General features: G+C 41.2%; 2 protein-coding genes across 2 annotated transcripts in view; one reads left to right on the top strand and one right to left on the bottom strand.

The window, feature by feature from the left end:
* sycp2 (synaptonemal complex protein 2) overlaps positions 1–14,736 on the top strand; it is a gene marked incomplete at its 5' end in the record, with an annotated part of 28,505 nt that extends 13,769 nt beyond the window's left edge. The window contains 17 exons of the mRNA XM_080732655.1: positions 976–1,039; positions 1,493–1,655; positions 2,256–2,320; positions 2,506–2,649; positions 2,857–2,985; positions 4,435–4,575; positions 5,280–5,426; positions 7,760–8,044; positions 8,380–8,437; positions 8,581–8,721; positions 9,228–9,412; positions 10,917–11,011; positions 11,643–11,742; positions 12,394–12,452; positions 13,002–13,080; positions 13,603–13,659; positions 14,562–14,736. Coding sequence (XP_080588781.1) covers positions 976–1,039; positions 1,493–1,655; positions 2,256–2,320; positions 2,506–2,649; positions 2,857–2,985; positions 4,435–4,575; positions 5,280–5,426; positions 7,760–8,044; positions 8,380–8,437; positions 8,581–8,721; positions 9,228–9,412; positions 10,917–11,011; positions 11,643–11,742; positions 12,394–12,452; positions 13,002–13,080; positions 13,603–13,659; positions 14,562–14,633 — 1,984 coding nt within the window. The 3' untranslated portion in view covers positions 14,634–14,736. The remainder of the gene's footprint in view (positions 1–975; positions 1,040–1,492; positions 1,656–2,255; positions 2,321–2,505; positions 2,650–2,856; positions 2,986–4,434; positions 4,576–5,279; positions 5,427–7,759; positions 8,045–8,379; positions 8,438–8,580; positions 8,722–9,227; positions 9,413–10,916; positions 11,012–11,642; positions 11,743–12,393; positions 12,453–13,001; positions 13,081–13,602; positions 13,660–14,561) is intronic.
* A 1,472-nt stretch (positions 14,737–16,208) lies between these two features.
* phactr3a (phosphatase and actin regulator 3a) overlaps positions 16,209–26,302 on the bottom strand; it is a gene marked incomplete at both ends in the record, with an annotated part of 48,376 nt that continues 38,282 nt past the window's right edge. Inside the window, 4 exons of the mRNA XM_080732654.1 lie at positions 16,209–16,328; positions 16,771–16,911; positions 17,172–17,233; positions 17,673–17,728. Coding sequence (XP_080588780.1) covers positions 16,209–16,328; positions 16,771–16,911; positions 17,172–17,233; positions 17,673–17,728 — 379 coding nt within the window. The remainder of the gene's footprint in view (positions 16,329–16,770; positions 16,912–17,171; positions 17,234–17,672; positions 17,729–26,302) is intronic.

Here is a 26,302-nt window from a genome sequence, read left to right as displayed (position 1 = left end):
GGTCTATTGTTAACGTTCAACTAATTGAAGTCTTATTGCATACATTTTCTTTGCTCTTTTACAGAGATGATGTTTTTGCATTCCGTGGTGATACGCTGGTAAGTATTTGCGTAAAATGTATTACAGCATTGTTCAGTTCTCTACATCTATACATCTCTATACATTCTCTACATCTCTACATCTATATCCCCCCCCCCTGGCTGTTATTGGCTGCAGTAGTCATGGCAAAGAGCTCATTGCCCTGATTGATTGGAATACATATGTAGTACTTAAAAAGTAAGCTCTCTTTTGTGTGCTTTAGGTACCAGGAATAAAGTTAGCTGAATCCTCTGCAAGAAAGTGCAGGTAGGCCGGGCAAGAGCCTATAAGCTTTTCGCTGAGATGAATCAACATGCATATATTACAAAAAATGCCTCATTTAATAATGTATGTTGTTCAACAGTGGCTTCCAGGACCCCTTATCACAACCCACAACAGCAAAGAAAGAATGTTTGTTAAAGGTATACATTTACCTTGTTATAGGCTGCTTCTATTTGCACCCAGGTATTCAAAGTAACACATCATGTTATATATGCACCCAGGTGTAGTTTGGAACATCAACTGTTTAAAGTAAACCCCTGTGTACATACTGTACATATGTTGACACTAGCCTGCCTGACCCTAACGACCTTTCACAAATACAGACTGTGCAAATAACTGCACTTTGCGAGGCAGGCTATTTACATCTGGTTAAAATAGGCACTCTTTATTACATTACTGTTCATTGGTCTATATCTATAACACCTGATTGGAATACTCTCTTTTGATGTCATTTTTAGGGAACAGAGGGAAAGTCCACTAAGTCCTCTGACAAAGAGAGCAGGTAGGTCTGGAAGGAGCCCATAAGCTTTCACTGAGATTTTACAACTGCATCTTTATGTGTATGAAAAATCTAACAAAAAAACAGCCTAATTTAATAATCTCATTGTTCAACAGTGGCTTGCAGGTCAGTCACTTCGAGAACCTCAGCACAACAAAGAAAGGACAGCCTTTAGCAAAGGTATCCATTTATTATCGCATGGATCAAGATGACTGTGGTTCTGTGTGCGTTTGAAGACTTAAGTTGTTCGAAAAATAAACAGACTTTAAAGATAAACAGACCAATAATCAATTTATAGTTCAAGTTTAAATATACATCTTGCTTTCTAGCATAGTAAAGCAATTGGATAGGATGCATGTCTTTACTTTCCTTGATGGAGAATGCCATTCTAATGGTATTGGGTCCTTATAACCATATTCAGAAGCTCAAAGTTTATTTAAACTATTTTATTACAGTTTTATTTTTTGTCCTATCATATCATATGACATTGTCATGTCAATCAAATCAAGTAATTATTTATTAATTCCTATAGGCAGAAACAATTAATACATACTTCCATAAAAAAAAATGGAAGTATGTATAGAAAATCTGCCATAAATATTCCTTCATTATTCCCTCACTTGTGCACCACAGGGGAAGCGGAATGTGAAGAAGCATCTGTTCAGTGACACCGACACTGACGTTGGGACAGAGGTCAGCTGGGTAAAGGACTCCTGCAGGAAGCCCAAACCCAAAGTCATTGACTACACCAGGCAGCCGCCATCAAAGACCAGAGCTCCTGCACCTGACCCTACATGTAGGCTTCACACCAGACACTCACTCTGGACAACATCCCCTCACATTGAAACAGACAGACATATCTTACACCTATATCCTTGATAAACTATTCAGTATATCTCATTGTATTTGTTTAACACATTCATGCTGGTACCACACACTTACAGAAATATGTTAAAACCCCACTCATTCACATAGAGTACAGAATTAAATGAATGAATTCTCACTGTTCTGTTGCTTCATATCATCATTGTCAGGTGGAAACCTCGTACTGTATGTCCAAAACCGTTCCTTTTTTTTTAGATCTGCTATTTTCACTACTTTTGTGCGACACTCTTATATGACAAAATGTAAAACACATAAACATTTGAAATATGAAGATAGGAGGTTTCTGCCAGACACAATGCCTGACAATATGCTTCAGCATTAATGACTCCTGTGCATACTGTATATCCATGTACTTTTTCAGTGTGATTCACTGATCAACAGTTATGTATAATTGTTTGAAGGCTTGACAAGAAAGGATTGTATTCTCCTTTATTCTGATACAAGATGATTACACTGTATATGGAAATGAATGATTCTTCTCTAAAGGGAAATTTGCTGTCAAACTTTACAGATGAGCGCCCAGATTTTACTCATCCATCTCCCAAACCTGTGATGGAGAAGTATAAACAGAATGAGGTATAGTGTATTCATTAATATATTGTTCTCTGATGTGTTATCTTTTAACAGTACAATAAGTATAATAACAGTTGAAAGCACACAATGGAATCAGTCTGATGTTCTCAGTATTACAGTTCAAGTTAGTCACCTTGTGGCTGATATTAGCAATCAGCCACAAGGTGTCACTGTTATCTTGTTACTAGAAGAGACCCTCGATGAAGGGGACTGCAGATCATGGGATGGGGAAGCGAGCAGTGTCCTATAGGCCCCAGAGAACTGTTGTTGCCACCAACCGCAAGAGCTACAGAGAACTGGACACAGATGAAAGCCAATCAGATTCAGAACAGGTAAAAGCCATTCCCTCCATTTAAGTCAGCTAAAACTACCGTTTAACAAGAATGAAATCAGGCTAAGAACTTCATATCCTCAGGATGTTCTTGTAGAAGGTGTTTGGTTAAAATTTCCTTTTTGAAGTTCAGATTGAAATTCTTGACTATTAATAGCACTAAAAATGAAGAACTAGTCCCATTCCTTCATCACTTCTCCTCCAATAGGAATGTGTCAGAGAGAAGGCTGCTGAAGCTAAGATGAGAAAGAGCACAGCCATCAACAAACCCAACCCGACTTATTTGGAGCGGGACCAGGAAGGCCAGGCAGAATCAGAACAGCTAGCCAGGCCCAAGGTGGAGGCCCTACTCCTTTCTCAAGCCCTCTATATTAAGCGTTTGAGACAACTGATTCAATTGTGTTACAGTTTACATCATACTACAGTCTGCATTTTTGTGATCATGAGCATAATTAATGAGTTCATAGCCTGCTATTGAAGGCAGTGTTTCCATTTTTAATATTGATGTTGCTTTGGGCCAGCAGGAGAAAAGTGAGAAGACTTGGCGGGAAGCTGTAGAGGTGAAGAAGAGGAATAACTCTGTCCCCAGCAAACCATTTTGCCGCACCACTTGCAGGGAGCCAATCACTGACAGCCGATCAGAGCAGGCGCCCACTACAAATGTAGGAGCCCACCTTCCTCTTATTCCACATCCCCTCCTTTATTTCAAAGTTTTTCCATTTGTAATAATACAGTGATAGATAGCCGCATGTTTTTTTTTCTCCTACTTATAAATATATATTCTGTATTGCCCCAGGGCAGTAGTGTTGTACTTACTACTGACAATAACACATATAAAAGCCTGTCTGAACTCTGCAAAACAGCAAATAATCTTCCCTTAAATAAGCCCTGGCAAGCCCCGTGAATGAGTAACGCAATCACATAAGTTAGACCCTGTTTGTTAGATCTATTCTAGAGGATGACATTTGTCGGGAATTCCTGCAGGTCACGGGATTCCCGTGGGATGGATTTTTCTTTTTATTAATGCCGTGATTGGGACGGGACGGGAATAAAAGTCAACAGGAGTGTGCAGGAGCGGGAATCATCACAGACCAGTTGATCAAACCGCAGAAATAAACTGCACCAGTCACAGCTTCTGTTTTTGGTCTTGCTTGTCAAAGTGCATTCCTACTGAAGCCTGATCTACAAGCCTACAAGGTGGCGCGGAAGCAACGCATTGTAGTCTTGGAGATCTGCTAAGTTAATCTACGCGCAACACATTCCTATTGCTAATCATAAATTGGGCATGCTATGCATTGCAAGACTGCTGCGTTTAAGTTGAACTGTAGTGGAGAGAGTTGAAGAGATCGATGGAAACAAGTGTCAAAGTTAACTTGTATAATACTCCAAAGGTGCAGAGATTGTTGACAAAATTTTACATGCCGTCCTTCATATTGAAGTTTGTTTGGATATCTCAAGTCAAAACGAAGTGACCCACACAGCACAAACCAGCCGTCGTTGGCGCAACAAGAAACTGAATAAAATGCTTTCCATTTCTGGCTTTAAAGTTCTTTGAGGTCCGAGAAGGGTATGAAAATGTGTCTGTAATATCCAATGTGCGCCAGCCCTGCAATGCTGTAGCCTACCAAAACAATATCGCATCATCTTTTGGATAATTATCTATGGAAAGCGAGCGCAATTATATGCAGAACCGAAATGAAATTATGTTTCTGGTTACCCAGGAACCTCCATTTCTTTATTGGTTCCTATCCCTACTCCCATTCCTTCTTCACTTCTCCTCCAATAGGAATGTGTCAGAGAGAAGACTTATGAAGAGGCTGCTGAAGCTAAGATGAGAAAGAGCACAGCCATCAACAAACCCAACCCGACTTATTGGGAGCGGGACCAGGAAGGCCAGGCAGAATCAGAACAGCCAGCCAGGCCCAAGGTGGAGGCCCTACTCCTTTCTCAAGCCCTCTATATTAAGAGTTTGAGCCAACTGATTCAATTGTGTTACAGTTACATCATACTACAGTCTGTATTTTTATGATTATGAGCATAATTAATGAGTTCATAGCCTGCTATTGAAGGCATTGTTTCCATGTTTAATGTTGATGTTGCTTTGGGCCAGCAGGAGAAGAGTGAGAAGACTTGGCGGGAAGCTGTAGAGGTGAAGAAGAGGAATAACTCTGTCCCCAGCAAACCATTTTGCCGCACCACTTGCAGGGAGCCAATCACTGACAGCCGATCAGAGCAGGCGCCCACTACAAATGTAGGAGCCCACCTTCTTCTTATGTCTTCACATACAGTGTGTGTGTGTGTATATATATATATATATATATATATATATATATATATATATATATATATATATATATATATATATATATATTTTTTTTTTTTTTTTTACATTTAAAGGATTAGGTTGTTGTATACAACTTTATCAGATAAAGTTTGCACTATTTTTAATGAATGAGCTGTTGTATTTTACTCTTATCTACACTTTCTACTGTCATGCAGAAGTCTGGGATGCCTAGCTTCCACATTATCATTTTAACAAGATTATTTGAGGTGATATATGCTATGTTATCATATAATAACAGTGGTTATACTCTGTAAACTCCCATTACTTCTTCGCTTGCCCTCCAATAGAAGAATGTCATGGAGAAGAGTAAGAAGATGGGTGAAGAGGCTGAAGCAAAGAGGAGAAAGAGTGCAGCCACCAAGAAACCCACCAAAGGTTACAGGGAATCAGACCATGACAGCCAGTCAGAATCTGAACAGCTACCCTCTCCCAAGGTCTCTAATTCAGTCTTTATTAAATAGTAATGAAACGGAGTGTCTGGGAAGAGCAGGGATAAAGTAATTGCGAACCACTGTGAAGACTGGGGTTTGTTTCTTACGACTGACAGAGAGAGATAAGGGTGTTACGCTGTAAAACTCATCACTGTCAGGTGAGAATAAGCATTTGGCGACTCTACATGTTTCAGAGGAGGCATGTTGTCTGCACCCTCCCCAGGCCATTAGTGTGGGTTACTGGCATCTGTATCAGGAACTGGTACTGTTCATAGGGAAATTGCAGAATTATTTGAATAATAATAATACAAAAATACACTCGATGACGGCTGCTTACTTCACACATTTGAAGAACAACCAAAGTGGAATGGAGTGAGTGAGGGTTATTTGAGAGTGTAACTTCGTGATATGTTGGAGGGAGCTTAGTAGCCCCAGTCTAGCCAATACTATGGAGAGTGACAAAGTAAATAAAAGTCATGTTTTTAGGCGGGCTGGAAGGTGTACAACCAGGTTGTAAATTCCACCCTGTAGATGGCAGCACTGACAACACTTCGCCATGTTTGTAGTTTCGGTTTTCTGATACCTTCTTGGGGTCAAATACTGACAGCCAGTCAGCATCAGAGCAGGTGCCCACTACAAATCTAGGGGGCTACCATCCTTTTATGTCTTTATAAGTTGTATGAATCTTCTGAATATAATTTACTTCTGTAATATACTTCTGCTAAAGTGGGATTTTTTTTATTTACCCTAACCCTAAACCTATTGGATATTTGGTCAAAGCAGCACTATTTAGTCTATACATTTATGGAAGGATGATTGTTATTGCTTAAACATGTAACTTTATAATTTTGTGGGACATAATATGCTATATTGTTGTTAAAACGTTACACGTCATTTCTTTACCTCTGCATATACTGTAGAAACACATCACACAGAGGAAAACTGAGAAGAAAAAGATCCCATCCATCAAAGAAATGCAGACCTCTTTCACGTGGGATGCTTACCAGAAGATGAGATGTAAGGCCTGCTGTGGAAAAACACACTTTTAGTTAGATTATTGTGACCCCATTGGCTGTGGCCAATTTTCTGTATTTTATGGATGTTACATGATTTGGTATTACGTCACAGTGGCCACAGATCAGAAGCCAACTTCTGGTCATGTGCTGGGCATGATTACAGTTTACCGAACATTTGTAATAGGAAATGGCCATTGTAATTTGTCATAAACGACACTAGTATAGTGTAACTTGCGTTCTGGTGCTAAATAACTCATTTGAGCTTGAAATGACATTGCCTAAAACAAACACATTGGCCTGCCTGCGAATTATTTTCCCACTTTTGTCATAAAAACCAAAACCGCCCGGCATTTATCGGCCTAACGCAACCTCTGTCACAGATATTATTGAATGGCCCATGTGACACTTAATGTTTGTAAATGCTTGAGGAAGCCTTGTAATCTGCACCGAATGCATTTTTGCCTATTTGTTAGAAGTCCTTCACTCGCCTTTTTTTTTACAAAAAGAACTATAAGACAAAAACACAGAAAACTGCATCTCTCCACCTCCTGAGGCCAGCTGTGCTGAACATCTGTGTTTATTTTGGTTGCTCACAGCTGCCGAGGGGTCAACCCCAACCCAGGCCCTGCCTCCTCTCCTCAGCCCGCTGGGTTCCCCTCTCCCTGCCATCGCTACCACTCCCTGCAAGCCCTCCCCCTCTCCTGTCCTGGACTTGCCTAAACTGAGGTTCTCCCCAATCACCAGTAAGGGACACTTGCAACCCTCCTCTGTCTACGGTACAGGGAAGAAGACATCCAAGGCTGCACCCTACCACTCTCTCCCCTTTCGTCCTTCCCTCGCCCCCAAAGGTCGAGCAGCCCGTTCCGCCTTGAGACCTTTTGTTCCCGAGGTAAAATGGCACTCTTCTTGAAACGTTCAAATCCAGCCTTGGTCGGGATACAGGAGATAATTTAAATGGACACTGCTAAGGCTTAAAGATATGGGGGGGTTGTAACTGAAGACCCATAGAGGATAAATAGCTTACTCTGCCTCTTTATTTGGCCAGACTGTAATATAATTATGTATATGATGTTAGAAAAGAATTGACAAATTATTTGTAGGAAAGTTATAGCGGCTTGATTGAAGTGACCTATTTAATAGCTGAGGGAGCAGAAAATAGCATCCGAACTGTCCAACTCTCCCGCTTAATGTCCGACTATCCTCATAATTTAACCATCACTAATTGGCGACAGCCATAGTGATTATATCCTCACTAATCGCCCACCACATTTTCTCTGTGTCCGTCATTCTTTCTCCTCTCTTCTCTTTCTCTGAAATCAGTTGAGCCCAATTCAGCCGACCCAGTCCCCAGCTCCCATGTCTCCTTTCTCCCAGGGCTCGCTGCCCCCCATGGCCTCCACAGCCCTGGACTTGGACAAGTCAGTCATGCCTTCCCCTCCCCAGGTGGAGCTTTCCCAGAGCCTCCAGTGTGGCTCCGGTATGGAGTCTGTGTCCCAGGTGTCACTGAGCCAGTCTTCTTTCTCCTCCAACAAAACGTCAGTTCCCGTCGGTAGATTGGAAATCAACTCGGTCACTGCTGCCATGACTCTGCCTAAGAAAATGGAGGTAGAGATTACTTAATTGACTGTTCTTTTCACTTAAGTGAGGACTGCACACTCCGTCATTATGGTGTTTGTTCACACACACACACACACACACACACACACACACACACACACACACACACAAACATTATAACAATGAACAAAGGGGGATTAATACTACATAATTAGGCTGGATTGAAGATACGGCACAACTCCCATTTAAGGGCTGGGTAGAGTTAAGCTGTCACCAGAACTGTTCATGGGACATTTATTTCAGAAAAACTAGTCATTGGTAACTTGAGTAACTCTAAAGCAGTTCAACCAAAATGACTGACTCATCACTGTGTGTCCTGACAGAAAACACCTTCCTCAGACATGGAGAAAAGCACTGACGAGCAGCAGAGTCATGTGTCAGGTGAATCGTTTCTGTTCAGATCAATGTTTAAGCAAAGGCAGCTTGGCCAGTTAATAGAATGGCTGATATGTCCAGACAGAGACAGTACAACAAGTGATGTTTTACAATTGGTTATGAACTGATATAATTCATTCTTGCTGTAGGACCTAGCTGCAAGCGCAAAACTGCACCGGCGCCACATGTATCCAGTAGCTCAGAGGAAGAGGAGAAGGAAGAGGGGAGGAAGGTCAAGAATCGAGGACAGTGTTCAGCCAGGATAAAGCCCAGGAAGCTGTTCAAGTCCAGTAATGATTTGTCAACCGTATTTATGACGCATGGAATGACATCTGTCAACAGCTGTTTAGTACCACCCTTTCAGGATGCACCTGTGACCCTGATAGATTCTGTTTTAAACATGGCTTGTACTGTAATTTGAATCCAGTAAATGCTCTTAATACAGACAGTAGAAGTAATAATTTAAATCGACAGGTGTTAGAATTACTTGCTATTTTGCATATACTCCAATTATTTTGGCAATCATGCCCCACGCTCAAGCCCAGATGTGGGCCAGCCAGGCAAAGTACTTATAATGAATAGCATTTTTATGGTGTTCTCCTTTCCATTGTAAAGTATACAGTATAATTGAAATTGACCCACAAATATTACAAATACAAAATGTATTTTCTACTGTAGTACTTGAATTCTGAACTCTTGATTTAAAAATGTAATTCTATTCAAGTATATTTTACTACATTCATCCTATCCCGTGCCTCACATCTACTACGCCCATTCCCATTCTAACCCCCCCTAGACACCGATGAGTCTCCTGAGGGTGAGGTGATTCAGGAGGTGTCGCACATGGTGAGCTCCAGGCGCTGGGAGACACAGCTGGAAGATGATGACATGGACGTGGATGTAGAGATGCCAGACATCAACCCCGGTAACATGGGCTCAATGTGCCGACAGCTTAGCTCTGAGCTGAAGGTGAAGTACGAGGTTAGACATTCCACACTCACACACACACACACACACACACACACACACACACACACACACACACACACACACACACAGTGTGTAAAAGAACAACCAAATGCACATTAAGGCAGTGGTTCTCAACCTGTGGGTTGGGGGGGGGGGATTATTTTGGGGGGTCTCCAGATGATTAACTTATGTGCAACATTGTTTTCTCACTCAACAGTAAACAAACCAACTTAAAGTTTAAGTGTATAGAGGGTATCTGCACTTTCCTAAAGTGACAATTTAAGGACTTTTTAATACATCTAAATGACAAATTAAACATTGGCCAAATTGTCACATATTAGAGGCAGAAATTGTGAAAATAGCCGATCTAGATGCTTGTGAGCATGTAGATCTGCTATTTTCATAAATAGAACCGTGTTATACAAAGTGTAATGCCTCAACTCTTAGTGCTCGTCGGGGTGGGGGGGTCCCCAGTTAAAATATGATTATTTTGGGGGTCGTGGCCTGAAAAGGTTGAGAACCACTGCATTAAGTGACAAGCACACAGACAACAATTCAGACTCATACAGGCAAACAAGATGTCGGTCACACACAGAAAATGGACAAACAAGCACAACTCAAACATTACATTACAGGCTGGTCTGTGGCCGGCGCTAGACCTGCGCTAAAACTGATATTAGCGCCAGTGCTATCATATCTTTCCCATACACAATTGTTTTGTGATGTTGTTAGATACAGCGGCAGGTGTAAAGTTTGCGTATGGAGGTATGTTGATTGTAAAGTCAGGCGTGGTATGGGCGAATACTTTGCTGTTCACCAGCAAAGTGTGTGTTAATTAATTCAGTGTATGAAATATGAAATCCTTACCAGTCAATCAAATGTTATTGCTTGGAATATAAGTGTCGGACCTTTCTGCACGCTCTGTGCGCACTGTAGAGAGAGAGAGATGTAGAGACACAGAGAGAAGCACTTTCCGTATATAGCCGGCCATTTTATTTATTCATTGTTCAAACAGCTTACCTGCCTCTCGTCATGTACAGTAAGAATGCATCCTCTTGGTATTCCTTATCGTGCTCGGCACAGAGCACACTCCCAATATTTCATGTTATTTTAGTTAACCTGCATCTCCTGACTTCAGTATATCACATCATTAATAGATTTTAAACTTCTGTGCTTCACTTTATGCAGGACATTGGTTTTTGTCCCTAGGAAAACAAACTGTGCTGTTCTGATCTCGCCACCTAAATAGCACTGTGCCTCATTCTTAAAGGTCGACACTGATTTATTCTTTTAATGTAATGCCCAAGACACACCCAGGACTAATTATTGGCTGGTAGGCCACTGCACTCTGCACAACAGGCATTTTAGCATCCTGAAAATAGCAAAAATGGGACCCACGGCCACGGCACATCTTCACGGACTCAAGCCTTGTTTTTTTTTTTTTTTTTTTATACCTCTATCGCATGGAAGTGTTTAAAAGCATGCTGATTGTGCTATACTGTGTGTTTATATTTAGAACCGTTCCAGGCGGTTACAGTCATACACCAAGCAGTCTCTGAAGATAAACCAGCAGCACATGTCTTCCCTCACCAAGCAAACCAGTGAATACAGGTGACTTAACATGCCTTATAATCAGAGTTGGAAATCTTTCAGTATTTTAGCAGCCAAATTGCGTTTTCTTTTCAATAATGAAATACAGCCTCTAATTAAAGGTAGGTGTAATTGGACATAAAAAAGGATTGCGGGCCCTATCTTGCCTTATCCCTTGTGCCTAATCTTATTAGGCATTTATTATTATTTTGAAAAAACATTTGAAAATAGTGAGAATAGCAGAACTACATCTGTATGCTATAGGGATAGGCTATTTTCACAATTTTGGGAGATATCTTGTGCATATGTAGAAATGTTGGCATAAATATGATTGAGGAAAGCCATGGAGCCACCAAAAACTTAGTAATATTCCTCCTCCTGGAAGTACAGTATGTGCTCAGCAAATTCCATGTAAATCAAAACAGTCGTTTTTTTTTTGAGTATTTCTGCGACCAAAGTGTTGGATCGACCGATGGCTGCACAGAGGGAAAGACTGGCTTTCATTGCCATCGATATAGGCTCAACGCTAAGGGGCTAAGACTAATTACAAGCATTTTCCTGATGGCTTCAAACACCTCTTCTTTCCTTATTCCTTTATTTTGACTTTTGTCTTTCTGTTGATCTAATGTATCCACGTATCTGTGCTGTACAGGACTCTGAGGCTGCAGAATGTGCAGCAGGTTCTTGTTGAGGAGATGAACAACTTGGAGCAGGATGCCATTACACTGAAGAACATGGAGAAAGAACTCACTGTAGGGCTGCAGTCTAGTCTATAATATAGGGCTGGGCCATATGACTTATAATCAATATCAAAACGATACGATTAATGAATGATTATTTTAATGAAAATAGTAGATCTACAAGCTCCCATCGCAACGCGTTTTGAGCTTGTAGACCAGCTATGTTAAGAGAAATTGTACGCCACTGTTGTTCAACAAAGTATACTACAGGGTTAAGTGGTTAATCAGACTAGACAGAATAGATTTAGTTGATATAAAAATCTAATTTATAAAAATCTAATTTATAAGGATTATTCTATGTTGATTCATTGAGTTATAAGAATAAAAAATACATATATTTAAAAAACTGCTTCTCGATTATAAGCTATATGATCAACATTAAGTTGTTTACTGGTTCTAAATATCGGTTTCAATACATTTTCGATTAATTGCCCAGCCCTACTGTAATCTCTCCTTCTCTGTATTGATTTCTTATTCTCATCAAATTTTCCTTTTCCCTCACACACATACACACACTGTCACCAAGAGAAAAACAATTCAATCACAGCTCAAGTGAATGTGGACTGAAACAACATTTAAAATGCATTAGTTACTTAAAAATAGAATGGATTTGTCACTCACCATTTTTGCCTAGACTTTAATCAGCATCTTAATCTTTAACAGACGTTCTGGAAAAAACAGTCCACGGCTTTCCATACTTACCATGAAAGCGGAACTCAGAGGTAAGAGTTAGGACAATTCCAGTCCTCAAACTGAAGGCCTGTGTTTGTCTCAATTGTCTGTGCTTGTTTGTATGCAGTATTGCCATGAAAGTAGCTTGCTTTCCCTGTGTTTTACCCCAAATCCCAATTGCTGCCATCGCCTGCAGCCCATACCTATATACTGTCTTACTCGATTTTTTTATTTATGTACGGAAGCTTGCCTATTTAAATCCACCAGGTCATACTCACTTATTATTCTCTTATTATCCTTCAGCGTTTATTTCACTGATTAAATTGCTTTTGTATTTAATTCTAACTATCGTGCAGTCACCCATCTATAGTCATCAGTGAATCATGGTCCTGCTATAATTGGGAGACTTATTATGGGGTGCCACTCATCTACTGTACCAGTAAACGCACACGACTCATTCATGATGTCATGGGGGATATCGCTGTGATCACCGTTTTTTGGTTGATTTTAAAGCAAAAATCATCTTGTGCATCAATGCTACATTTTCTTATTTTCTTACCTGTTCTCATCACCTTTGGTTGTATGACACATTCTTCTAGGCTTACGAACCTGAAGACCACACTCCAGGGCGATGTGTGTCACAGTGTGGAATATGAGGAGAAGACATTCACCAACCAGGTCTGAATCTTAAGGCCTGATCTTCACAGCTAACATTCAATAATGCTCTCCACTTGAGTCTGTCAATTAGGTTTATGTCTGTAAATTAACCATTCAGATTGTTTTTGGGGTGAAAGATTGCAGGGATGCACAATATACAGTATCTTACTAATTTCTGGTATTCGTTTCCACAATAAATTCATATTGTGCTGATGTCTTAGTGAAGTTGTGTAACAAGTTTAGGAGGGGAATAAGCACTGAGCGTACAGTTTTAGCTATATGATGTCTACATCAAGCCATGAAAATCACCATATTAGCACAACTCAATGCTGAACTCATCTCCCTTTTTAAATAGAGTTGTTCTCCACTGCCCATCAACCTGTCTGTCACATCCCTCTGTTTTGAGTGGCCTTTACGACATACCGTATATCTATTAGTATCTATCTACTGTCTCTTGTGTCAACTCTCCCCTCCTGGTTGTCCCGGACTGTCATCTTCTGTATCCCAACCTTCAAAACCTCACCACGTCTCTGATGTTTTCAGATGTGCCTGATGAGGGAAGACATGAAGTCGGTCCAGGACAAGCTTTTGAAGGATATGGTGAGTTGATGTCACATGTGAATGTCAATGTCGCACACCAAACATGACACAATGGCCCTCATTTATCAATGGAGTGTAAAAAACATTGTATTCTTTCCCCCAAATTTTGCGTAGGCCAACGTTCAAGTGGCATTTATGAACACCTCCTAAATAGACACACCTGGCGTACATTTGATCTCAGCCTTGATAAATGTGCAGGCTGAAATTTAAATAACACGCCCTTAATTATTCTCGAAACGATTTTACGACTAGAACAACCCGAATACGTCCTAACAACGAAAGGAAAGCCAATAGAAGTTCACTCCCATGTCCAGTCCCACACAGACCACACACCAACAAGCCCAGCAACATTTTGGTTCACATGTGGAACCATTATTACCATTTATTCTGTAAAGTAAGCTTGCAGTTGCAGCCTATGAGTGACACCACACCAGTCATTGTCACAAATGGAATATATTAATTCAACCCACTATCGCCGACGGCGCAGTGCGCGTTTGTCAGATAGTTAGACAATGCTGTCCCGCATGTCTACAATGGAATAAGAGGTGTAAGATGAATCCTACACCACCTCAGAACCTGACGTGAGATTTGATCATACCCTACGCCAACGTCAAAGTCAAGTTGAAATGATAAATGGCGACACTTGCCTAAATTTCGGTGTACGCCAAAAATTTGATCTGCACCACGTTGATAAATGAGGGCCATTGTGAGCTTGTAGATCTGCTTTTTACTCACAACCAAGTAAAACCAGGCATTAGGCCATCTTCATTTGCTGAGAGCTAAACAAAAAGCCCTACATACAGTACAGTATTTGATTGTGTATGGTGGTCCTTGGGACACTGTGTGGGGGAATCTAAAATGATTTACGGGCTTATTGTGTGTTCTCTTGTGTGCCATTTTAGCATGAAGATGAGCTCCGAAATGTTAAAAGAGGACTGCAAGCGCTGTTCCTGCCTGGTGGAGCCATGTTTTGAGATGAGCAAATATAGTACCTTGAAAATCAGTATTTCACGTGTTCACACTTTCAAGTTTACATGAATTATATCGTTCATTTTCATGTTAAAGTAGGCATAAGTTTTTGTTGCATACCATTTTTTTACCTGAATCATATATCGCATTATTTTGAGGAGGGAGTGAAAATTTGTAAACATGTCTTATATCTCTGCTGGAAAACGTGTTTCATGTAGATTGACAGAGTTTATCCATTCCTTACAGTCCAACAATAGGATTCAGGTTAAAAATTAGCTGAGATGCCCTAAATTTGATGGAGTAGAGTAGACTATATAATATATAATATATACGTTTGTGTTAATTTATTTGTATTTTAACTGTCTTGGCTGTCTTTATGTGAATGAATGATTTCTTTCTATATAGATGGATTCTTTCATGTGAAGTTATGAATAATTAAAGACAAGACATCACATTGTTTGTTTTCTTAAGAAAAAAACTTGTATTTTGAAGACAAGTAGTGCTTACAAAGGTATTTTTCTCTTTTCCGTGACGCCATTGACTGTCCCATTCAGACTGACTCACTGTATATACAGTTAATATCAAATTCATCCCCAATTCATTGCCCTGTCCCCAGACTGCACGGGTCCCACAGAGTCCAAGTGACACATTATTCATCAAATAAGAAAAGGTGAAAAGCTGGTCACATGCACAACTTTCTCCCACTATACGGATTCACGCTGCCTCATCAAAGGAGTCCATGAAATAATAATAATAGTAATAAAAAAACAACACCGACTGAATGACAAGATTGTTGTTTTTCCCCGCTCTCGCCCTGAGAGTCAGAGGTTTCCTCTACAGTCCTCTTGGTCCCGGCAGCTCCTATAGGGAGACGGTACTGTACAGCAGCGGTCTCCAGGACAACGCTGCCCACAAACACTACTGTCCATCCTCTCGCTCTTCCCCACACACACCGCTGTCCCCATTGAGATGAAGGCCAGGGTTGCTGGAAAATAATGCCTAAACGACACCCTGGAGACAAAGGAAGGCTCCAGGCTCTCTTTGAAACAATCACCATCCACGCAGCTTCTAGCTGCTTGTGGGAAAAGAAAAAGTCTGCACTCAGCATTTCTTCACAGAAGAAACTTTCACGGCCGGTGGAACCTGTAGAGAGAGAGAGAGTGTCGAGGAGAGGTTTGGATTAGAAGAAGCACAAGCCGGGAGAGCAGAAGGCGCTTTTTTCATCGCACCCACAGTTATATGGCTGCAGCTATTAATCAATCCAGTGGAGCTATTTTTAGCATGGCCATTAAACGGGAGTGTACTGTATAGTTCCCTCCCTCCCTCGGGGTCACTGTTACAATGCGTAGCGAGGGGCCCCTTTCTCCAAGCAAGCTTAGCCAAGGACGCCACAGCATTTATCATATATTATGTTCTACCTAACCTGCTCTGGAGAACATGGTCCTCCCTCCCCCCTCTGTCCCCATTTAACACACCCATCTATCTTTAGCGTCTTGGTCCTTGCTGGGAGAGCTAAAATTAGAATGCCGCAGCCCAGAATAGAACATCCTACTACATACATTCCCAAACACACCAGGACACTATGCGCATGCACCGTCGCCTTCGTCACTCCCAAATACTGACCTCGTTAGGTGCTTGCTGGAGGCGTGCACTTCCATCTCAGTGCTTTTGAACTCGTTCAGCTCCTTTCGGATTGCCGCCTGCAGGGTCAGCGAATAAACATGCATTCAATTAAAGCATCCCTTAAGTGCATGCAGATCCAACAGTCACTGTGACCTTTGGACTGGCAAGAGGTACAGTAACTGCAGAAAGAGGAAAACAAGTAAACAAGGCAACAGCCCAAAAGTCGAGAGATATAGATTTGAGGAAGTAGCTGATAACGGTTATATCTTGGGCTGATGAACTATGGGCAGCAGTTCTGACAGTTTGTAGAATTCTGTAAACTGCATAGTCTAAAAATAAACAGCCTGTATTGATCAGCCTTGTTATTTGGCGATAAGTCTGATTATGTGGAGAATTACCTGAATTACAAGATAAGTTCTGTCAGCAGATGCGTGTTATTATCTTGAACACTGTTGGCAAAACATCAAACATGACACCACGGCCACGCACACAGGTCGTCTTGCGAAAACAAAAGCACACCTTGTCTGCTGCCGAGAGCCGGGTCCAGGGCTTGTCTGCTCTGCGGTCGTAGTCCTGAGCTTTGGCCACTTCCACGTAGTCACTGAAGCGGATCAGAATCTTTCTGTCACGCAGTTCGTCTACTGTGGGTCGCTGGTTCAGCTGAATAATAAAGACAAAGAAATTAGTTGCAATTGCATCCTTTGATGGGTCTGGATGACACAATTCTATGCTCACATGCAAGATGTGTAGATTGTGTAAAATAAATAAAACAGGGTAGGCTTAGAAACAAAGATTATTCTGATTCTGAAATTACGCAATATGTTGACTTAACAATTTTTCAAGTTGAACAGCTTTATAAAAAGTATCAAACTTGTATACAAATATAAATTAAGAAAAAACAACAAAACATTAAGTGGTACCTTTCTATTTAGCCGCTGTTTAATCTCCCTCCTCTCTTCTTGTTCTGTCTGGTCATTCCTCTCTGAAAAAAGAAGAAACAAATATTAGTGAAGTGAAAAATACAAAGTCTGAAAGTCAATTCTTGTAGACCATTTGGTTGCCACTGAGTGGTTGTTAAGTTGAAGACACTACATAATGCTCACATTACTATGTATTTTAAAGTCATCTACCCCACTTTATATGCTCAGTTAATAATAATTAGAAAAGGATTTACATGGCAATGCCTTCTTTTTATAATAGGCCTAAGGGTAATCAGTGTAAATGCAGCCCCACCTAGGTTTACTGAGAAAACAATAATTTGCAATCTTGCTTTCTCTTTAAGATTTGCATGGATATTGTGTGTGCTTGTGTGGTGTTAATCATGTTTTTATGCGCTTTTTTCTATTGGAAATAGTGATCTGTTCAGGTCAGGGGGTGGGTGTTATGTAAATATCAGAGAGAAAAAACTATCATCAACTCACGTTTTAAGATGTTCCGACACTCCAGCTCCTCAACATTTGGTCTCTGGCTCAGTCTCCTGCGAAAGAACACCAAAACCACGTTTTGAACCATGTTTGCCTTCCAATCCGCCTTTTAAACCGGCTGCACTTTTTTCACTACACTCGTTCTTGAGAGAAAGCCACCGCTATGTCTCCATTTAGCATCCAAACCCCGACTGTGATGTTTTGGCAGAGGCGCTCCCCACATCTGGATTGTTACAGAGTCGCACCTTATACTGTCTGACTGTTTGCTTCTCCTTTGACTTTTCTCCCTACGCTAAACACACCACTTCCAGACTTCCGTCGAGATAAGGATGATAGTGATAACGCTGCCTGCTGCTGCAGATTCCAGGCGTCCAGTGTAGTAGAGTAGACACAAGCGCTTCTCTGCTGCTCTGCTCTCTCCCAGTCTCCCACTACACACTGTCTACAAACGCTTTGAGAAGCGGGTCGTGATACGCTGGCTGGGCGCGTCTCTCCTGCCCGGCTACTGCATGCATAATCTATTAAGAGGCGGTGCATACGGGGCTCCCACACACGTAGCCCACGGTATCCCCAGATCCCCTCCCACTCCCACTCCCTTATCTGCACTGGTAGTAGCCTACTGCACAGGAAAACATTAAAACCCTCATTGCACCAATCCATTTTATTTCCACTCGCATTTACACATTTCACACACGCGCGCGCGCGCGCACACACACACACACACACACACACACACACACACACACACACACACACACTTGAGAATTAGACTACATAACATAGCTGATCTCTTGGCTTGCCATGTTTTATGATCCATGAAATGTGAACATTTAATTTACATTAAGCTCACTCTCTCAATGTATTGTAATGTGCCCCATTATTACGACCACTTATATTACAGTATTACACACATTTCAATTTAGATTTAATGTGGTTACCGGTATGTCCCCTCACTCAAAATAAAAAAGGTCTCCAAAATCAAAAGTGTGCTCTGAATCACCAGTGCACGTAAGTTGTTCAAAGCCGTATTATTATCAATAATATATCAGCTGAACAAGGCTCACACCTCCAGGTTTGGAAAGGCCAGAGACTGCAGCATGCAGCTTCACAGCATGGATTCTTTTATCCACTCCACTCTCTTCTACACATCCTAGTACTCTGCACTTTATAGCTGTGAGTTGCAAAGACCAAAGTTTAGGTCATATAGACCTACCTACAGAGCCAGAGCCCGTGGGGCAGTCAGGGGGCCAACCATCCATTTAATCAGTTAATTCTTGAAATTACTATTTACAAACTCAACAGCAAATATTGTTGTCTTAATCGAAGTCATCATGCATAGTATTATTTAACAATAGAGTGAATGAGCCACTGACTACAGAACAGTGTCCAGTGAAGCTTATACCGGTATGTGTAGAGTAGTAGTGTATTTTGTACGTCTGGGCTTGCCAGAGAAACTATTAATATACCGAAAGTCTGTCTGTTCGTCTTTGTTTGTCTGCATGCTGACATCACTGACTGACATCAGTCAGCCCACAGTCTGCATGCTGACATCACTGATACTAAACAGTGTCGCCACCATGGTAACACGTAACAGCAACATGCTGATTGCTGAAACAATGCCCACATTTGGAAATGACTGACTTCACTGATACTAAACAGTGTCGCCACCATGGTAACAGCCGCATGCTGATTGCTGAAACAATGCCCACATTTGGAGATGACTGACATCACTGATACTAAACAGTGCCCAAATTTGGAGATGACTTCATGATTGACATCACTGACACTAAACCGTTCCCAAATCTGATATACCTGCATGCTGAAACAATTACCAAATTTGGAGATGACTGACATCACTGATACGTCTTAAATCCTGCTATCCCACAAGCCGATACTTTCACCTCAGTACACAACCACAGGCAAAGACTAGTATGAGTATAATGTATTGTCTAATGAAGACAGTCAAGTAATCAGTCTTTGTAATTTACCACATCAGTAACTAGTAGTGTGTAGTGAGTAGTGTGTGGATTGGAATAACTGATTACATTAGCATCCCCAGTAGAACTCTCTCATGATAAATGCAATTCCACACAGAAAAGAAACGATAGAGAAAAGGTTTTGAGCCAAGCATTTTTGGCATATAATTAAAATATAGAAATGTCTTTATTGGGAATAACCCCTTGAGATGTCCTATGTGTATTATCAGTGACAGTATTCTCACCTGATTTGAAAATGTGATGTTTAGCATATATATATATATATATATATATATAGAGAGAGAAAGAGAGAGAGAGAGAGAGAGAGAGAGAGAAAGAGATATATATAGCCTTGCTATCCCTAAATGCCATAAATAATTGACCCACCCAACTCTCCTCTTTTCTCAGCAACTCCCAGGCACAATTGTAAGTGAAAGTGCTCAGACGGCAGTGACTGTTAAATTTTCAACAGTTGAAATGGAGAGTCACTCCCAAAGCCCCAGTGGACACGACTTCCAGCACATTATTGACCCGGTCACAGAGTTGCCTAGCAACAACAATTTCTCCTGGAAATCTTGTAGACAACAGTCTCTTCTCTCTGAAGCGCCCCACTTCTCCCTAGCAACCGGCTAGTGGGGTTTTCATTAGCAGTACCAGAGAGCTGTGCTTCAGAAAATCCAGTGCTATTTTTAGCAACAAATACCTTTTTTCTCTTTCAGAGAACCAAAGGAATCAGGAATCATTAAATATTCCACTCTGTATTTCTCCAATGCTGTATCTACTATTACGGTATAGAAGACATTCATGGTTTATTTGAAACACGCAGAGAAATGCGGCATAATTCTTTTCAGCTAAACTGATTCCCAATGCCCTGCGATTCACTGCAAACATGAGGACTAAAACGTTACTTCCCAGTGCACCACAATGACGTAGAAACTCAGTTGGCATAAGAGGTTCCCTTTGCTATTCACGATGCACTCGAATCTAATTTACTTGAATAGAAACTCCAGACAATGTGAGCCAAGGGCGGAATGAGAAAGCTGTGAGTGGGTGGAAGGATCGCTATTTTAAGTAGAGACAATATAGCTGCCACAATATAGCTGCCACACTGCAAAGCTCTCGTCTGCCAACTACAGTAATGTATGCTCTCCTGGTCCCTCCCCCAATGCTAACAACACATATGTGTGGGTGGGGAGAGGGCACGTCGTGAGAAGTAGAGTGCACGGAGATGCATAATTCAACCGTCTCAGAGGCTATTAATAGCAACACTGAAGCGCCATTGCAGCACAAAATTCTAAAGATAGAAAGGTCATCTCACTGTTGATATAATGGCTACACAACACAACTTAGGTGTCATCATGTGCCATGAGCATCCGTGGCACATTGTGCTTGCACTGCAGCAATGGCAGCAGCAGTTCCCCTCCTTTGTGATGAGGGGGAGAGGATAAAGAATACAGGAGATTGAATCTAAGCCGGGAGTCATCCGGGGAGATCCAGAGGCGTGTGATGGACTGTTTTGTCATTCAGCACCAGTAGCCTACCCAGGGGAAATAGGCTTTACTCCTCCGCTAAGCTCTCCCTCCTCTTCACCGTCTTCGGCGCGTCTATATTTAGCCAGGATTTCCCTCACCCAAAACAGTGCAGTGTGCCTCCAAAACACAACATGGCAAGCTGGAGTACACACTATTATTTCTGGCATTTGTGTCACAGAGACAGAGTGCAAGATAGGATGAGACTGGATGACCTGTCATGCATGGTCCAGAGCAGTGATTCTCTTTTTGTGTCCTTTTGAATCCACAGTTTGATATGCATATAGGCAAGGAACCTCTTTCATCTCTGGGACCGCAGTCTAGTCAAATCCTTAATTTAACTATGAGAGTGTAAAAGGTACCATTTGTACACTCTTAGAAATGTAAAACATCACATGGTACAGTAAGTCATTAAAGCTAAAAGGATAACACAAAAGAAATCCTGGGGACTTGTTTCCATTGTGGCCCTATGTATTCACTTCATCAACATAGCATACACAATTAACACAATAATACATATCATAGGGGCGCCCGCTGGCCTACCGGTCCAGGCGCATACCACATAGGCTCTGATGCCTGACAGTGTGTTTCACGGGTTTGAGTCCCGATCCCGACAACCTTTGCTGCGTGTCACTCCATCTCTCTCCCCATTTCCTGTCAGTCTACTGCCCCATCAATAAAGGCATAAAAGCCCCCCAAAAAAATCTTACAAAATGAATAAATAATACACGTCATCAACAAATACAAACACTAGTATGTACAAAAGATGGGAAAATTACATTTACCTCCCCTTTCGGTCTCCTGATAGCTGTTTTTTCAGGCCAATTTGGAAAGAAACCAGTGTTACACATCCTTTAAGGGATGGTGGCAGGGCATTCCACATTCCGTTGGCAGAGCGGTAGAATGAGAACTTTCCCTGGTCTAGAGGTAAATCAGATAAAATCTCGGACCATATTTGGAGGCTGCAGTGACAGCGCAGGCCAGGGCATGCAAAACAATGATAGCATACTGAAAAAGGATACCTTTCACGGTGACTCTGTTTACTGCTGTGCCCTCACACATACACCATCAGCACAATCTCCACATACCCTTGGCCACTGTGAAGGTTTTCGTGTTTGTCCAACAATCACACCATGATCTCCCCAAATGGGAATTATTAGCGACAGAAAACACAGTCCTTATGATGCTATTTGCATAAAATACAGTTCAATGCCCAGAATTCTGGGGTTACTGTGTTGTTTTATTTTACCTTAAGAAATGTATTCAGTACTTGTATTGAATTGTATTCAACTACAATGAACAGAGTACATTAAAGGAGCTATAGTCAACCTTTTCTTGAAAACGGATGCTAAAATAAAAATAATATGCTAAAATATTTTATAAAAAAATAAGCTTCATACATGTGTTTCTGTTAAAAAAGGACCACAAAAAGCGTAAAATAATGATAAAATAATCATTTTGGCCATTGTCGGACCGACACTTTGTTTACATTCTAGTCTATTCTTTGATAGGGTTAGACTAGGATGTAAACAAAGTGTCGGCCCGACAATGGCCAAAACGATTATTTTATTATTATTTTACGCTTTTTGTGGTAATTTTTGAATTGAAACACATATATGAAGCTTATTTTTTTATAAAATATTTTCGAAACATTATTTTAAAAGTTGACTATAGCTCCTTTAACAATTCCCTGTATAGTGAATAATAAAGTAATCCAGCATTTCTGGGAGACAAAACATTCCAGGCTTTTAACATTTTCGCTTTTTTTTGTTTAACTGTGAACTAATGCCCAGCACACCGCCTTCCAGAGTGTGATTTTGAGGACTATATAGCACACATGCTGACCTTTCCACAGCTGTGGGTCTCACCACTGTGCTTGAAAAGGAACCCCTCTGTGTTCTGAGCACAGGCACTTTGACCCTGGACACTCTGGACTTATGCAAGCCGCACAATCTCCCTTTTACATAAGATGTTTGTTTTCATCTTGCCGTGAGTGTCCACTTGTTACGATTCACAATATTGCATCTTGTGACGTGTTCTCTTCGTAGGCCTGACAGATCTAGGAATAGCCCTCAAAGGCAAAAAGCAGTTTCAGAGACAGATGATAGATTCTCATGCCCTGTAAGGTGGAGGCGATCCGCTCTTGTCTGTGCTTTATTGCACGGCTAGTTGCATAACACTGGGGTGTGCCCTGGTTTGACACTAGTGTGACACTGGTGGGAAGACATCTAGGTCTGGTGATGGTATATCTGTATGCAGGGGTGTCGCACCAAATTCTGGGCCCTGGGTACAAGGATTCACTGCGGGCCCCCCATGAATGTTCTTCATAGGGGGAGGGATTTAGACTGGGAACACATTATTATGCAATAATTTGTTCTTTAACTATTGAAAAAGGGCAGATATACAAGCTCACAGCGTGGCACTGAGTGCCGTCTTTGAATATTTCAAATCCTTCAAAGGTTTTTTGAAAAACCTATGTTTCTATGTCAGCGGTGCTCAAACTCTTTCATGTCAAGGACCCCCAAAATGATATGTATTTGGCCACGGACCCCCATCTCAAAATATTTAGTTCCAGGGACCCCCCAGAAGCAAAATTCGAGTTACAAATGTTCGCTTAAAAATACATATATTCAAAGATTTGCACACATTTTCACAATTTTTCAAAAATAGCAGATCTACAAGCTGTGAGCTTGGAAATATGCTATTTTTCAGTCGCAAAAGTATAAAATAATTAAGGCCCTCCACCTTGGGCCCTAGTAACTCAGACACCCCCCCCCCCCCCCCCCCCTTTGTGACGCCCCTGTCTGCACGCGCTGGATGATCTTAGTCAGGCGTGGCTCAAAACGTGTCCCTCGGTTATGTTTGCCAGGCACAAAAATGTTCCCTGAATGTACGGACACTCGGGCAGGGAGGTACATTACATAAATCAATAGAATTCTTGTACAGACAAAGTCTTCCTCAAAGCAAGGTTTATACTTTGTGTACCCAATTGGCCATTGATGCAGTAGTTTGCTCTTGTTACAATGCTGTATTCAGAAATGCAGGTACTGGAAGAAAAGCATTTGGGATTTCAACCACTATTTCACCAGTGTGATCAGTCATCACAAACCTCCACCCTTCTTTGTGAATCAAGTCAGTGAAGACCTTGATTAGCTAAATCAGCCGGTTAAGCCCATAAGGCTGAAATCACGTTCCTCCCAAAACACAACAGGATCAGGACTGGCCTGAATCCAAATCTTCAAAACAATGTCAGATTATCTGGCATAATTTAAGTTGTTGCAAAACAAGGAGATAATCCTTTTCAGATCGGATTTTCTTTCTCAACGCCACTCTAAATCCACCACCTACAGTACTAGGCTAGGTGTTGTGTACAGTATGAAGGCCACTAAGCTTAGGGTAGCTTCAACCTGCTCAAACATGATCTGATCAGATCCATGTTCTCTGCTGCCCCGTGCTCATAAGTCAACCAAGTAGCATTAATACTGTATATGTAAACATAGAGAGATGCATTTGCAGGGACCAGGTAATGATTCTATTAGTAACATTATGATACTGTACATATTATATTTCCATTACCAACCAAGTTGATGTGAGGAAACAAAACACCTGACTTAAGTCTGTTGTTTCAGACCAGAAACCAAGTACATTTTATATTAATAGGCTTATTTTGATAATCCACCATTTGTAAAAAAAAAAAACAATATGTAAAAGTACAAAATGTCAGTTCAGCAATGTTTTCTTAATCTTGAGAGTGGTCAAGAGCACAATTACTGTGATAAGTTAAAAGAAACTTGTTTTCACAGTCCACAAATTGATTGTCCAATGCAAGGACACACTTTAAAGTAAATAAAAATGCATGAATATCAAATCACCAAATTTAGTATTATTATGTTGTAGAGGAAATACAATGATTGGCGAGTTTCCGGCGGGTCGGCGCGGCAGCAAACAGGGACGTCACAAGGGGGGGAAAAGTGGGACTGAGTTACTATGGCCCAAGGTGGAGGGGCCTTAATTATGTCTATTGAAAAATAGCAGATCTACAAGCTCACAGCACGGCACTCGGTGCCGCGCTGTGAGCTTGTACATAACTAAACATAACTGTGATTATAATATATACTATTAATGTATTACTATGATAATAATAATACACTATAATAGAATATAATAGTGGTTATAATAACACATCTATTATCATGTATTACAACTATATCCTGGTGGTCTAAATGAAAAGTTAGAGTCATCAGTCATTATGAACCTGTTTGGCCTCGCTCAGACCTACTTGGATACTTTTTAGTACCACATTTAGTACCGCTTTCACACCACTCTACCGAGGTCCTTATAGTGGAAAACCTGGCACAAGTGGGAGGTGTGTAGTGGTGTGGTGTGGGGCCATGTCAGTGGAAAAGGGGCTTAAAAGGGGACATTGCAAGCACACACTACACAGCTGCTTCCAATGATTGATTGTCATCAAGCCGGCTTGGAGGCGTGTCTGTTCAATGGCTATTGTTGTAGGCTTTGTTCTTATCAATAATGTATCATTTTATTGTCATTTTGGGGGAATTATTGACGCCTGGAAATGCACATCGAGTTTGTATGGAAAACAGGTAATTGTGTAGATCGCCTAACTCATGGGCCATGTTTAGCCTTGTTTGAGTTGATGGATGCCAATTACTAATGATTGGGTCTCACCTGGTATATAATGGAGGCTGGAAGTAGTGAGTGGGAGAATGTTTGGCTTGGGGGCTAACAAGTAAACAACACCAGTGGAGAGCTGACAGGGCCTTGGGGGGGGGGGAAAGCATTGCCTGCTATACAGTTCTTGAGTTCCTGTTTTTTTTTTTCTTCTTCTTCTTCTTCTTTTGGCTGTCAAGTATTTTGCCTTATTTTCTATTTTTGAAACTTTATTTTTGACCAATCGTATTTGTTTATTGGAGAATACACTTGGCCTACACTGTATACAGTCTTGCATGGGAGTGGGACTATTGGAGTTTTTTAGAGGGGAAAACCTGCCTTCTTGGACGTCAATTCTTTGGAGCCAGCCAACGGCCAACTGTTACAATTACATTTGTGGACTATATAAATTCGGTCCATTGATCCCAAAGGAATGTTGCCCTGCCCAATG

This window comes from Nannobrachium achirus (genome assembly GCF_963921795.1).
Source record: "Nannobrachium achirus genome assembly, chromosome: 9".
Classification (NCBI taxonomy): Eukaryota; Metazoa; Chordata; class Actinopteri; order Myctophiformes; family Myctophidae; genus Nannobrachium; species Nannobrachium achirus.
This window is presented reverse-complemented; position numbering and strand designations above follow the sequence as displayed.